At 23.9% G+C, this 16,240-nt stretch overlaps 1 protein-coding gene across 3 annotated transcripts in view; it reads left to right on the top strand.

Annotated features, from left to right (window-relative positions):
* The window catches only part of stumps (DBB domain-containing protein stumps), a 149,960-nt gene that overhangs the window by 113,919 nt on the left and 19,801 nt on the right, over positions 1-16,240 (top strand). The window contains exon 1 of one of the 3 annotated variants that reach the window (XM_065515518.1): positions 6,801-6,940. The exons of the other annotated variants lie outside the window; for them this stretch is intronic. Within the exon in view, the coding sequence (XP_065371590.1) occupies positions 6,895-6,940 (46 nt within the window). The 5' untranslated portion in view covers positions 6,801-6,894. Of the gene's footprint in view, positions 1-6,800; positions 6,941-16,240 lie in introns of those variants that run through there. 3 annotated transcript variants of the gene reach the window in all.

The raw sequence follows: 16,240 nt of genomic DNA, 5'->3' as shown, positions 1-16,240 counted from the left end.
ATATTTTTTGGAAATATTTAAAATTTTGTTGAAATTACAACAATTTTTCTTAATTCTTTGTTGCAAGAAATTTCTACTTAAAACTGTTTATATTTAGTAGAAAAATTGTAGATTTAGAAGCTTTTTTATGATTTCTGTTTTCATTTCCGAGTTAATTTCATGAACCATTGTTTACTAAACACTATTTCCTGCAAGTTTTACGTTTTCTTCTTTTATTTCCTGATGTTTTAAAACGTAAAATAAAACCTGTTCATAAATTTCTTAAGAAATTTAACACAATTATAAACATTTGAGTATTAAACAAAACAAAGGAATACTAAAACTGCATATTTTACATACAAACACCCCAACAATTATGCAGGAAAATCTGACGAACAGATGTTCTCTGAAAAGAACAGATAATAAATAATGAAAAGCAACAGAAAATTTCAAAAGAAGTGCATAAAGTTGAAACAAAACAAACCAGCTCATAAGACAGATTCATAAAAAATTTTTAATGTTAATATTGTTGGCCCCCATTTTTTCCAGTAAGAAATAAGTACATACTTTCAAAGTTATATGACCCATAAACACCTGCAATAACTCAAAAAATCTAGAATATATTTGTTACTCTTACTTCAATTTTAAATTCTTCAGAAATTTTTATACTAGACTACAAAAATTCAATCATGTACAAATATTTGTAAAATGAAAAAAGTAACAACTCAAAAGGAAGTATATAAATTACAATAAAATGAAAATTTGTTTAAATTTTTCGCTGAAAATAAACATGTGCATGGAAAATGTTGCCAAGCTAATACTCCTCCCTTTTTTACAGTAAATAAACTGTAGGAGAAATTATATTCTAAACAAAAATATAAAAGAATCTTACTTATAGTTCATGCTTAACACTAGCTGCTTTAATGATGAATAGAACGATGATGATGATGGGTATTGACAGTTTTTGATGTGTAGTTTGTTTTTTTAATTCAAACTATTTTTTTTCCAGTTGCTGTTTTAAACACATGGATTGCACAACATTTGTATGCTTTTATTGATTTATTATTTTTTCACAAAAAAAAAAAAAATAAATAAAAAACGACTAAATTCCATTTAAACAAACACTACATACATTTTTGAGTTCATACAAATATGGTAACTCCCACCCACTTTTGACCAAATTTGTTTTGAAAAGTATTAAAATATAGAAATATTTTGTTGTTTGTTTGAACAAAAAAATGGCACGCGTTGCCACATTTGTAAACAAATATTGTTTTAACCAAAACAAAAATTTTTCAAAAAGCTTCCGTGCCTTTAACACGTTTTGTCATACAAATACTGAAAAATAATTGACAACAATTTGAAAAAAGTATATAGCCGTTGAAATATTTAAATTCTTTAGGTTTTACTAAATGGCTTTTTTTTATTATTAGATGCCCTTTTCTAATAGTTATAAAAAACCAAGTAGAGTGTATGTATGTTAATTGTTTATGTTGTCTTTAATAAATATTATTACAGCTGTTTAATGGCGTTGGGGTCAACGGAAATGTTGACAATTTGCCAAATGTTGAAGCTGTCATGACAGCATAATTAATATGGAAATAATAAAAAAATATTTAAAAATAAAATAAATTAATTAAGGAGTTATTAAAAATAGAATACTAATAAAATAAAATAAAAGAAATAAATGGTGAATTATGATCTTAGGGGGAGAAAAGTACTAAATTTATACCAAAAGTCATATTGGTACCAACACAAAAGTACCAAAAGAAAGTTTAGCAAGCATATACCAATACAAAAACTTTTTATGTGCAATTTAAAATATAGATGTATTAAAATTGTACTTTTATGTTTAAACTATTTGGTACCAAATAAAAGACTTTAACTGGTATTGTCGATTTAGTTAGGTACTTTTTATGCATTTCATTTGTCATCAAAATGTTCTATATATTGTACAATGAAATTTACTTTCAATATGGTACTTTTTTGCATTGGTTTCAAATTTAATTTTGGTTGAATACAATAAAATAACTTTTTAAATTGTTTTATGTTTTTGCAACATAATGTAGTGCCAAATCAAACATTTTCAAAATTTGTTTCAAATTTTTATTTTCAATGTTCAACAATTTTTGTAGTGAAATGTACTTTGGTGTTTCAGTTTGGTACTATTTTCAGAATAGTACCAAATTGGAGAATTTTTATCTATTCAATTTGTTCTTAATGCTCAAATTTATGTAGAATGAAATGTACTTTTACGATTTTAGTTTGGTACTTTTTTGTACTAATACCAAAATTACGTTTAGTACTTTTCTGATTTTTCAAAATTCTCTAAAATTTCTTTAAAATGTTTATTTCAAAAGTACAACATAATTTTCAATGAAATGTACTTTTGTAATTTCTGTTTGGTACTTTTTTTCATTTGTACCAAAATTAAAAATGTTCATATCCCCGAAAATTTCTAGTAAACTTTTCTCTAAAAATTTTCAAAATAATTTAGAATTTTAGTTTGGTACTTTTTTGCAAACACGCCTACATTTTTTGCTTGATACTTTTTTGTTTTGGTGCCAAATTAAAGGTTTTAATAACCTTTTAATTTAAATTAAATATACTTTTATGGTTTCAGTTTGGTACTTTTCTGCTTTGGTACTAAATTAAACATTTGTTTCTTTTCTCAATTTTTGTTTAATGTTTAAAATGTACTTGGGTACTTGGTACTTTTTTTTAATTAGAACCAAAATTTAAAATTTGTTGTAAATTATTCTTTGAAAATGTTCAAAAATGTGGGCAATTTATTTCAATGAAAATTACATTTTATGGCTTGCTACGAATTCTTTTAAAATTTCTTCAAGTTTTGTTATGCAGTGTAATTAAACCTTTGCTGTATATTTCAATACTCACTACACTCGTTGATATTAATTGACAGTTAGAGATATTGTGTTTATGATAAAGTTTGAAAATGTAAATTTCTTAACTTTTGTTAAAAATAAAATATACTTTTTTGACAATCTGATGATTTGTTTAAAACAAAATTTCATTAAAAATCAAAATAAAAATAAAACGTGAGATTTATTTTAAACAAAGGAACTGAACTTGAACTTAAACTACAAGTTTAAAAAAGACACAGAAAAACAAAATTACTCAAAGAGCTTTTAAATTGGCACAACAAGAATAAAATCCTTTAAAATATATTTCCACATGTACGAGTATAAACTATTTTGCATGCTACAAAATTATGGTCTTGAAATTATGAATTGACAACTTATTATTTATTTAACTAAAAGCAATAAACTATTTCTTGTTACTTATTTGTTTCATATAAATTGAAATGAAAAACTATAAAGACTTGAGACATAAATCATCTGAATGGTTTTAATGGACTTAAAGTCGCCAAATAAAAAAATAGCAAGAAAAAATATTATGGTATAAAAAAAACAAATGAAAAAAAAGTATTAAAACGTGATTAAAATTTTATAGATAATTTTAGTTTGTTTTTTTTTTTAATTTTTGCCTATAAACATATGTTCCTTATTGTTAAACAGTTTAGTTTTTTTTCTTTTTCTTTTTAACAGAAAATTATTAAATTTTGTTTCGATATTTTATACTCTAGAGCATTAGAAAATTTCTCATGCATATCAGGTGTGTTAAAGATTTTTGTTTGTATTTTTAAGGATTATTTCTTTTCTTTTTATATAGGTTTTTTTCGTTTATTTTTAACGTATGTTAATTTTGTTTGGTATATTGGTTATGTTTGTCACGATTTAATGATTTAAGGATTAACATAGAATTTTCTACGTGTGCTAGAATTTTATATGTGGCTTGTTTTTATTTTCTTTACTTCAGTAGTTCTTCATTTTACTACTGCGTTTGAAAAACTGCATTTACTTGAAATGGTAAAGAATTTAATAAATCAGTATTATATTTTTTTTTTCAATTTCTATGGATTTTTTAGCGTTTGCTATTGAAATATGCCGAAATATCGTTGCTACATGTCAAAAGAATAGAATTTCTAAGGAACTTTATTGCTAGTAAAGAAATTTAGAGAGAGTTTAAAGAGAATTTGTTGTAGTTTTCAAATAGAGAATAATTTATGCAGAGCTGTAATAAATATTTTGAGTATAAATAAAATTTATTTAAAGGATATAATGCAAATCGATTTAAAAAGTAAACATATTACAAATAAAGGTTTTCATATTAAAAATATGGTATCAAAGATGGTACCAAATATTAAGTATTTAGTAGCTAAAACTAGTTAATCAAAAATAATAGTTTTGCTATTTTTTTTTACATAAATAGTACTTTTTAAAAAATATTTAGTACCAACAAAAAAAAAATTTTTAAATTATATGCGATAATAGTACTTTAAGAAAAAATATACCTTTCTGTTCAAAATATTTAGTACCAAATACTATTTCTATTAAAATGGTACTTTTTTGTTGAAAAGTACCCAATACAATTTTTTGTTGTAAATTTTATAATAAATCAAGATTTTTTGTCAAGTTACACTTTATAACTAAAATGGTAGTTTTTTTTTAAAAAATAATTGGTGCCATAATGTATAATTTTTTTTTCTAATTTCTTACAAATTTATAATTTTTTGGCAATTTGATGGGAATTTATAATTATTTGTTAAATTCAAATGGTAATTTTCGATACATTCACTTTTTTTCTAATATTTAGTACTAACAACAATATTTTTCGCATGTTTTGTGATAATTTATGACATTTAAAATTGGTACTTTTTTAAAAAAATTTACTTTTTTCTTGTTAAAAATATTTAGTACCAAAAATTTAATTTTTTATGATTTTGTGTACCAATTTTGGTACATTTTTGATTAAAGAAATAAATATATTTACAAATTGTAGAGGAGGACTTGAGCTCTTATAAACTATGATTGAAAGCAATCTACTTTGGATGGCTAATAGAGTGTCAAAGTTGACTATTTCGTATGTCAATAGTCATTTACATTCCAGTCAGCAACTTTTACAAAAACAGGCCGTTTTCTTAGAATTCTTTGAGAAAAATTATACTTTTTTAGCCCTCAGAATATTTTTTTCTATTAAAATAGTACATTACTATTTTCAAAAGTACCAAATAAAATTTATATAAAAATTGTAGAGGAAATTAAAAAACTAACAGATTATGAGGAGAACAGAAATAGTAAAGGATAGAATTAAGAAAAAGATAATTTTTTGATAATTTTATATTTGAAAGGATACTTTCTGTGATAAAAAACATACATTTGTTGAATTTAGTTCGAATTTATAATTATTTATTGTTTTTCTCTTTTGTGAAAAATATACTTTTTTTTATAAAAATAGTACTTTTTTGTTAAAAATTTTAAGTACCAAAACTATATTTCTATTAATTTTAAGTAAATTTCTGATTTATTTAACTACTTGATGAAATATTAAAAAAAATCGTACTAAGTTCAAAATTTGTTTAAAGTTTTTCTAATTTTTTAACTAAAAATCCTATATAAAGACTAATTTGAATTACATTAATATATGTTTTGCATTTTGTAACATTAATACCAATAATTTCTCAATTTCTAACGGTTTTCTTTAGTTAGTTATTTATGTTTTTCTATTTTTTTCTATTTTTAAACATTTGTTTGTGTTATTTAAGGCAAATCACCGCTACTTTGTTACCAAATTTGCCTTAATAAGCCATTTAATTGCACACAATTTAAAACCATTTGTGGCATTTCTTTATTATTTTCTTTCAATTGTCATAATTTCTTTTAGCTACATTATGGGCTTTAACTTAATTAATTTCTTACAATAGTTTATTATTCTTTCTATTTGTTTTTTTTTTTTCTCATTATTTGTTTTTGAAAACGTTTGCAACGCGCCATATTTATTTGATAAACGGCGTCAAATCATGGGGCTGGCAAAGACACATGTTTATAAAGACTTAAATTATAAATTCATTTATAATATAATTCTCTGAGTTTACCTTTATTTGCATTTTATTTATTGTTGCTGTTTTTCTATATTTAACTAAAAAAAAAACAACAACAAAACTCATTTAACGATATTCACTCACTTGTATGGATGTGTAGTGTAGAATTGCGTTTTTCTATTTAAGTTGTCAAATCACGTACTAAAGGGACAATAAACAGAAGTAGGAAAAAAACAACAAATTTATTAAAAATTATGCTCTATACAAAAACAACAACAACTACAATAAATATAAAAATGATAATTTTATTTATTAAAAATAAATATGTTTAAAAAAAAATGTTTTCTTTTTGTTTTCACTAACACTCACTGATCAGTGTGATCACTGATACTTATTTATACTCAATTCTCAATTAAACTCTTTGCAGTTATTATTTTCATTATTTTGTTTTCTTCAATGTTCTCTCAGATCTACAGACATACATACATATGCAATCATTGTGTGTGTGAGTGTAAAAGAGTAGGTGGATTGGTGTTTGTGTTGGTTTGTGTTTTTTGTAAGTTTTGTGTGTTAGAAGTTTTTCTGAAGTTTTTCAATTGTATTGACCACAGAACTAAACAGGATTGTTAATTGAACAGTTGTGTGCGTTATTGTATGGAGTTTTATATTTTTTGAAGGTCTTTAAATTAAATATAAAAAATAATTAAAACGATCAGTATTTTAATAATAAAAAAAAAACAAAACAATAAGCTTAATATTTTGTTAAATTTAATATAAAAAAAAATTATAAAGAATATTATTTTATAGGGAAATTTAATAAAAATGTAACTGTTTAGTGTTTAGTATTTGTGGAAAATTATTAAAAATTATAAATAAATTTTATAACAGCTAAAAGTGTTTCCTTAAAATATTGTATAAACAGCAAACAAGTGCAATTTTTTGCTTTCTTAAGCAATCAAGTGTTTAAATTAACTTAAAATTTTCAAATAGTGCTTAGTATTTAAAAACTAAATATGGTTTTGAAAATGGATGAAATTGAATTGGATACATTCTGTTGTGGTGAGTTAAAAACATATAAAAAAAAATCAAACATTTTAGGAAGTTAATTAATAAAAACGATCAGCAAACAAATATGGCTGATCGCAAAGATTTTTTATACTTTTGAATAAAAAAAAATTAAAAAGAAATCATGAAATTTAAATTTCCTTGATAAATAATGAGATACATATATTAAAAATTTGAAAAAATTTAATTTTTAAAAACTTGAACCAATGTTTTTTTTTTCAAAAATTAAGTTTTTGCTAAAAATGAGTATATACAAAATTCAAATGACAATAACTCTTTAACTGATGAATGAATTTAAGTGATTTAAAAAACACTTGAAGGACCACGAAATCTATTTTCAATTTATGGAAAAAAAAAATAATTTTAAAAGAAATTAAAATTTTTACATTTTCTACTGAAGCTTACAAAAAAACATAAACATTATCCCAAAGTTTTTGCATTAAAAATATTACCATTATGTGTAAAATTATAATAACTATAACTCTTTAACTAATTAAGGAATTTTTGTGATTTAAAAGTAATTTGAAGAAGTCTTTCAATTGTACATATAAAACAAAAATATGAGTTTAGTTAAAGCAAATTGAAAAATTAATTAAATATTTTCAAAATTATGATAATTCTTAATAAAGTGAATAAATATACTAAATTTGATAGCATGATTTATGTTTTATGTTTAATAATAATAATTTTCTTGATAAAAAATTAACAATAATGATCATGCATGTGAAATTCAATTAACTATAACTCTATAAATAAACAACGAATTTTAAAGATTTAAAAATCTATTGAAATCTCAATTATAAAAAACAAAAATAATGCTTAGGTTGAAAATCTAATTTCTAAAGCAAATTCAAAATTTATGATTTTCTTCTAAGAATTAAAAAATAATAATTTCCAAATTATGAGAATTTTTAATAAATTTTTTACCATTAGATGTTAAATTTCATATCATAACTTAAGTTTTATATATAAAAATCTTAATTTTCCTTATAAAAATATATCAAAAATTATCGTGCAATTTTACTAACTGAAGCTAAGTTAATGTCAAATTAATTTGACAAGTGTAAAGGAAAAGTTAAAAATATTTTATATTTGGGGGATTCAAACGGTCTGCTATTAGGTCGTATTGTCATAATGTCATAAAATATTTTTTTAGTTTAAATAAATTTTTGTTGGGTTTGAAACAAAAAAGTTATAAACTAATAAGACTTTTAGAACTATGTTTATTGGTTTGTCATAAAATAACACTTTTTTTGTTTGCAGCACAACAAGAATTTGTTTAAACTAAAAAAATATTTTACGACATTATGACAATACGACCTAATAGCAGACCGTTTGAATCCCCCAATTATAAAAATATAGAAAACTTTTGAAAAAAATTCAAACTATATTTTTCTAATAATTTACTTAACTTTACTACTATATTTATAACAATAAAACAATTATTTCATAAAATTTAAGTATTTTTTTTTTAAATCTGGCTTTTATTCTACATTTTTGAATGATTTGTATGCTATTTATTGGTAAATTGTTCAAAACATATTTGTTTAATATAAAATTTGTCAAACTTGTTATAAATCGGTTTTAGTTTCTGTTTCAGGTCCGAAATTTATTTAAGGGTAGGGTGCATGCCGAAATCCCTTATTATTTCTTTTAGAAATCATGTTTGAGATCTAAAAAATTCCAAAATTTTCGATCTTGAAAATATTAATTTTATAAATTTTTTTTTTACAACTTTTCTAAAACTATTTTCTATTACAAACTATTGAACTAAATCTATTGAGAATTTCTAGCTATTCTTAGAAGAAATTTCAGTGTACTAAGAGCACAGTTATTTGGTAAAAACAAAATAAATTGAATACAACAATTTAAATGTTAAAACTATAAATATGTTTAACTAAAAAAAAACTTGGTTCAGTTCTTTGTGAAGCAGCCAAACCCTTTTCAGATTTGTAAACATTACAAACTTTGAAAAAGTTTCACACTCGAGAAGATCAAATTTGACAGCTTAAAGCTACAACGAGGTTGTTAAAACGTTAATTTCCTCAAAGCTTAAGTTCTTCTCTATAATTTTCCTAAAAATAGTTTTTCCCTTAGGGCCAGTAGCTTAAAAGATACACAAATGTATATATAAATACTCAACAAGGTCAAATTTGACAGCCTAAAGCTTAGCCTATATATCAAAGGGAAAGTTGAAACTTAAATTCTCTCAAAGCTTAAGTCCTTCTCTACAATTTTCTTTTAAATAGTTTTTCAGTAGGGCCAGTGTACTCAAATTAGGCAATGTGCTTTACACATTTAAAGCTTGCTTTTTTCTATCAATTAATTTCTCATTATTTTTTAAATTATTACAAAGATCTCGTTTAAAATATTCCAACAAATCATAAACAAATTCCTTTTAATTTATATAAAACTTACCCGAAATATCCGTAATAGAAATCTCACAATGGGGTAAACTAAAAATAAATTTGAAAATATGTATATAAATACATATTGAAAATACATGTAAAATAAAAAAGATAATCATGTCTAGACATCAAGCTACGCTTAAGATTTTAATTATATCAATATAGAATAAAATCTAAAAAAAACTAAAAAGTCTTAAGGAAAAAAGGGGGACCAAACAAACAAAAAAAATCTCCCCTCTACATTTGTTTAGTAAAACAAACATTTTCATTTTCAAGCAGATGTTCAATATTTTTCTTAACTTTTTTTTGTTGGAAAATTAAAGGTACGTGTTTAAAAAAAGTTCCTGACATTTAGAATTAAAATTTTAGAAAGAACTTAAAAATGTATAGCCTAGTACGTGTTAAGGGATTAGTTTATAAGCAAGTACTTGTACATTATTTTGAATTTTAGTTTTTGGTTGGTTTGTGTTTTTCTGGTATTAAATATGATATCTGAAATTGTGAAAACTAAACAAGTACATCACGTTGTAAAGTGAAGGAGTGTAGTGGCAGGGTCAGAGGAAGAGAGTTGATGGCAACAGCCAGTTTTAGAATGTACACTCGTGTGTACATAAAGAAACGCACCGGAAATTGTTCATATACATAGTAAAACGCAATTTATTCAAATTTATGCTGAAGGTTTTTTTGTCTCTATGTATGAAAAAAAAATTACAAAATTACACATCTACACTTAAAATAAAATAATACTTGTGTTTAGTTTAGTTAGTTAGTTGATTGTTTTAAAACAATTGTCTTTTATTTATGCCCCTGTATTAGTTAATGAAAGATAAATAATAATTTTTGATCGCTTTATTTAAATGTGCGTTTATGTGTGTGTGTGTCTGCATACACACAATCATACATACATATATAGAGTTGCCAATCCATTAGCAACGGAAATAAAAAACTTGTTGTTGAATTTCTTTTGGTTTCTTTTATTATTGTCTTCTTTCAGGGCGGTCTTTATAACAAAAACATAATAAAAAAAATAAATATTAAAATACATCATCCATATTTTTGTCAATCATTTTTCAACATTTTGTTGTTTAAGGGCTTTTTTGTTGTTGATGTTGTTGTATATCTTTTGATATTTTGTAATGTTTATTATATGGTATGTGTTTTTGTTGTTGTCTGACTTTTGTTGTTGTTTTTGTGTTCTTTTGACATTAATGTTTTGTATGGTAAATGTTAAACAAATGTTTTGTTTATACACAATTTCAGTAAACGTCTGCGGATTTTTTTTTACTGTTCAATCGCTTAGGAACCCAATGAGAAGGGGTGGGAGATGAGGTGTACAATAATTGTATGAAAACTGTGAAATTGTCAAGAGACTAAAGATAATATGTAGAAATAAAATGCGATACATTTAGTCAACTTTAATACTTGAAAAGCTTCAGACTTTAAACACACTTTATAGCTTCAATAATAAATAATTAAAGCTAGAATAAACTTGAATACTTTAAAAGCTTCAGAGTTTATATAGTTTTAATAGTATTTAAAGCTGGAATAAGCTTTAAATTTGTATATTTATCAAGGGTTTATAAAACAATATTTCCATACAAAAACTGTTTTACAAACCTTTGATAAATTTAAAAATTAAGTAAGCTTTATAGTTAAAATATCTTTAGATATTTATGAACTTTAGAGCATGAACAAGACTTAGTACTTCAAAAATCGTTCGTGCTTGTATAATTAAGGCTTAAAAAAGCTTTAGAGTTGAGACATTTACAGCTTAAATAAAACTTGAGCTGCAATAAAATCTAAAGCTTAAACAAGTTGTACTGCAGAAATAAGCTTTTAATGAGGAATAAGCTGTATAACAGCATACATCGATATTTGAGTTTGTGTTAAATAGCTTTGAAAGCTCTTTTTCAAAGTACATAACGTATCGTTGTTTGTTTGTAAAATAAACAGCAAACATTGTTGCCTGAGTGAAAGCACAAAGCTCTTTTGCAAAAGCTCGCACATTGTGCATATGAGCTGGACGTAACTGCTTTATAGCTTAAAAAGGCTTTGGAGTTAATATAAGTTTAGATATTAAATAAGCATTGCTATTGAAATGAGCTTTAAAATTGCAATTAATTACCCTTAAAGCTTGAACAGACTTTAATTTATTAAAAACTTAAACAAACATTTCGAACCCAATTAGATCATTAAAAAAATAATAAAATTAAAAATGTTAGCTGCAAAAAATGTCCGTAACAAATTTATTTATCATTTAAAATGGCTTTGTTAAATACTAAAATTATAAATGTGAGCTTATAAAAGCTCATTATGTATTAATTAATAAAGAGCTTTAGAAAAAGCCCTACAAAGTTTCTGTGAAAGCTTTAAATTTTATAAAAGCAGATAAAAACCATTTTATGAACAATTTATAAAAATGGTTGTGTAGATTTATAAAACAGATTCACGGAATTATACAAAAAGCCTGCTGTTGAAAAAGTTCTAAACAAAAAACTTTTAGTTTTGTTAAAGCCAGAAGAAAATCTTTTATAAACAAATTTGAACGTTTTTATAAGAAACGTTTTTAATTTTAAAAATGTTTAATCGTAAATATTTTTGGGACAACATTTTTAATTTTAATGAAATAAACTTTAATATAATAAAAACTTCCATATAAACTATAACAAAAACAACTATTACTCATGTATTTTCTATAATTTTTTTTTTTTAATTAATTCCTGTTATTTATTAATGAATGCCTAAAATTTTATAAATTCAGATGAATTTAAATGTTTAAATCAACATAAATGTTTGAAATTCCCTACAATACATCACTTTATTCAACAATTTTTTTAGTAACACCTTCCTACATTTATAAATTCTATGCATTTTTCTAACGTTCCAAAACATAAATTTTAACTAAAAATCTAAAAACACACATAAATATTTATTTTCCTCACTTCTGCTGCTAAATAAAACAAATGAACAAGAATAAAATTTTTCAAAAAAATACTTTCCATAATTTAACACATCTGCTGGCTGACGACTGAGCTATTGTGGAGGAGTCGAAACAAAATAAAACTTACAATAGTTCTTTTTTTCTTAATGAATTCCTATGATCATCATTATCATCATTGTCGACGTCCTCAGCAGCAGCCAAAGTACGAGTAGCATTAATGTTAGATTTATTATAATTGGATGTTCTTTTTTTTTGGCTTGTCCATGGACGGAGAGAGAAGTTCATAAAATAGAAATTCTACTGTTGCTTCTATGGGTTAGACAGCATAAGTCTATAAAAATTACTCCAGTGCTCTAATATTTACATTGTTTATAAAGTAAAGATACAATAAGGACGTTAAGCTACAAGCAATAGTAAAGAAGTAGAAATGTTAAAATCAAGCAAAATTTAAACATTTCTTGCAGTTTTCTCGCTTGTCGCTTTTATTGTAATTTTGTTTAATTTCGACTGGAATGTTTGTTAGTGCTCATAATTTATACATCATGTGCTTAATGATGCTACTTTTCATACTGCTGCTGCTGTTGATGATGATGTTGATGCCGATGATGTTTATAAAGTTTTATTACAACTAAAAGTTGTAATAATTTTTATTTCATTTTTATATAAATAAGCTATTTCCTGTTGCATTTAACTTAAGTTTTTGTTAAACAAAAAATTTGTTTGCTTTTAATACATTTTTAATGAAACGTTTAAATTATTTAGAAAGCTTTTTTGAAATTGAATGCTAATGGCAAAGTTTTTAGGTATTTGACACGCATCATAATTAAGGAAAGAATTTTTTAGAAACTTTAGTCTGGTTTATGAGTTAATTTAAATTAAATATAAATAGTTTTAATAAAACAAAAGAAAATCTACTTAAAAGGCTTTAGATTAATTAAAATTTGTTTCATTTAAAAACCTTTATATATATAAATTTATTTAAGAGAATTTTGTTTTAAAAAAACTTAAAATTGTTGATTAACGATCAATTTCATATTCAAAAACTGTATTTAGAAAAGGCTTTAATTTAACAATTTATTGTTTTGAAAAAAAAAATCATATAAAAACTATCATATTTGTAACAGCATTTGAAAGTTTCATGGGATGTTTATTAAACATTTTTAAATATTTTATCTTAAAAAAACTTTTAGTTTGAAACTTTCTTTCATGAACAAGTTTTATGGATAATTTTAGATAATCAAATACATTATTTTCACAAAAAGTTTTAAAATATAAAAAGCTTTAATTGAAAACTTTATAAAAGATAAATTTCCTTTCTAAAAAAAATACAAACAAAAGCTTTTTATAATACTTAAAAGCTTTCTTTCCTTAAAAGCAAAAAAGCTAGTTATGGACTTAATATTAAAAAATATTGAGAAAAATCTTAAATGAAAGAGACATTCTAAATTTAAAAGCATTACCTTAAAGCTTTCTTAAATAAATAGTTTTATTTTATAAAAATAAAGTTTTACCTATAAGCTTCCTTGAAAAGCTTTCCTTAAATCTAGAGTATTAAAAATCCGACTTTATTCGAAAAACTGTATCTTCTAAAAAAAACCGGTTTCGAATATGGTTTGAGCGGAAAAAATAGGTTAACCAGTTTTTCATTATATGCGGTAATATTTCAGTCTTTCTTTAGTTTTGATAGAAAAAATATAAAATATTCGAAATTGGTCAGTTTTTCAAATAGAAAAAACCGATTTTGGTTTTTAAGTATTCTACTTAAATCCACAAAAGCTTGATAGAAATATATCTGTGGAGTTTCAACAAAACATCTTAAGTCGAGATAAGAAAATATCGTAGTATTTTTAAAATAAAACTAACTTTTCAAAACGCTCCGTTTACACTAATCTGCTTTTTCTTGCGAATATTAGTTTCTGAGATATCATAAAAAAACAATTCAACTTATTTGGAGTTGTTGTTAATTTGTTTTTGACAAAACAACTTAATTCGCAAAAACTGTTGAATTTATCGATAATTATTTTATTATATATCCTTTGTATAATTTTTTGAGACAAATAATAAAGTTCTTCAAGAACAAATAATAAAATATTGATCGATAAATTCAACAGTTTTTGCGATTCACTGATTTAAAAATTCCACTTAAGTGGTTTTGTCAAAAGTTCACAGATATATAGAACAAGTTTAAATTGAATAATTTATGAAAGACAAACTCTAAATTTAAAAGTTTTACCTAAAAGCTTTCTGTTTATTTAAGTTTTATTATATTTTATGAAATATATAGAAAAGCACATTCTATATTTAAAAGCTTTATCTAAAAACTGTCTTAAATAAACAGTTTTATTTAAAAGCTTTTCTTTTGAGTAATGAAAACACATGTAGATCAATTTTAAGCTACTGTAAAGCTTTCTGTTTGTAAATTCAAACAATATTTGAAAAGTTCAGCTTTTTGCTTAATGAAAATCTAAGTTTTGTCGATACATATTTATAAAAATGTTAAAATCTTTTTGAGCTTTTCAGGCTCAAGATGTTCAATTTGGAAATATATGCCTTTAAATTAAAACTTTGTATCAAATCTGTAAAATTTTCATATGGATATGAAAAAACTTAAATATTTGTAGAATTTTTTTTGTTTGTATAATTCCCATGACTATTTTTGTCACCCAAAGCCCAACTTCTAGGAACATGTTAACTGTAACACCAATATTACCTGTTGTGAATTCAAACGAGTTGTAAATTATTTTTATTTTTCAAATTCAAATTAAAAGTGGAACTTTTTTTCCTAAAAAAAAAAAATCTAGTTCTAGTTTGAGTAAAAAAAAATTATTTATTCTATATTAGTTTCATATACAAAATGTAGTTGTCGGTGGCATTTACAGAATAAGAACATGCTTGCAACCTAACCACACCACTTGTTATGTGCTGGGGCATGCATGTCTTTCAAATGTCTGTCTGTCAGTCTGACTGTTAGCAGAGTTTGGCGGTTTAGTGGTTGATGTTTTTTTTTTGTTTTTGGTTGCATGTTCGAAAATTTACATGTCTGCATTGTAGTCTGATACTCGTACGAGTGTAACAATTCAATTAAAAAAAGAGTTTGATTTTAATTTTGTTGTTGTTGTAGTTGTATGTTGTAAAGGTTTAATAGACTTGTCTTAATTTTAATGACTTTTCAATTGTTTATTATGTAAATGTTGTAAGTGGTGGTGGTGGTTTTATTCTTTATGGAAAAACCGAAATTGTTTTCTAAAAGTGTAATGGTTGTTTAATGAATAATTAAATTCAGAGGAAGGGGAGAAATTCCTCTCAAGTAAATAAAGAATTTTAACCATTACAGAATTAACAATTATGTATAGCAGAAATACTTTTAGCAGCTACAGTATTTGACATAATAGTCTAAATATAGCTTTACACTGAGTTACTTTCCAATATAATGTACGATTCAGAAAAATTTTTCTCTGAGTTATAGGATAGGATATTTGTTAAGCTATTTTTTGGGTTTTGGACTCTCTGATGAAATCTTATTTGGTTTAAACCAGTGGTTATCATAAATAAAGTGCAACTGGAACATGGCTTATAATTACATTTTATGCACTTTCCTTCTCAGTTGTTATTTTATCAGCTATTGTTTGTGATTTTTTATGAACTTCATTGGCAATCCAGTTGTCTACAGAAAAATTAGCAATTATATGCGGCTCCTGCTGGCTATAATACAGCTAAAGTCCTTGCTTTCAAACAAACAACAAACATTTCCATAAAAACTATTATTAATTCCTAGTAATTATTTATTTTAACACCAACAAATCAAAACCTAACCAAAAATTAAGCCATTTAATCAATTCATTTTAACATGAAAAAAAAACAAACTCAGCACAGGAAATGACAATTATTCATATACGCATCAATGCGACAGTTCTTTTTCCCCAAAAAAAAAACTTCTAAAATAAA

Source organism: Calliphora vicina, chromosome 1 (genome assembly GCF_958450345.1).
Source record: "Calliphora vicina chromosome 1, idCalVici1.1, whole genome shotgun sequence".
NCBI classification, from domain to species: Eukaryota; Metazoa; Arthropoda; class Insecta; order Diptera; family Calliphoridae; genus Calliphora; species Calliphora vicina.
This window is presented reverse-complemented; position numbering and strand designations above follow the sequence as displayed.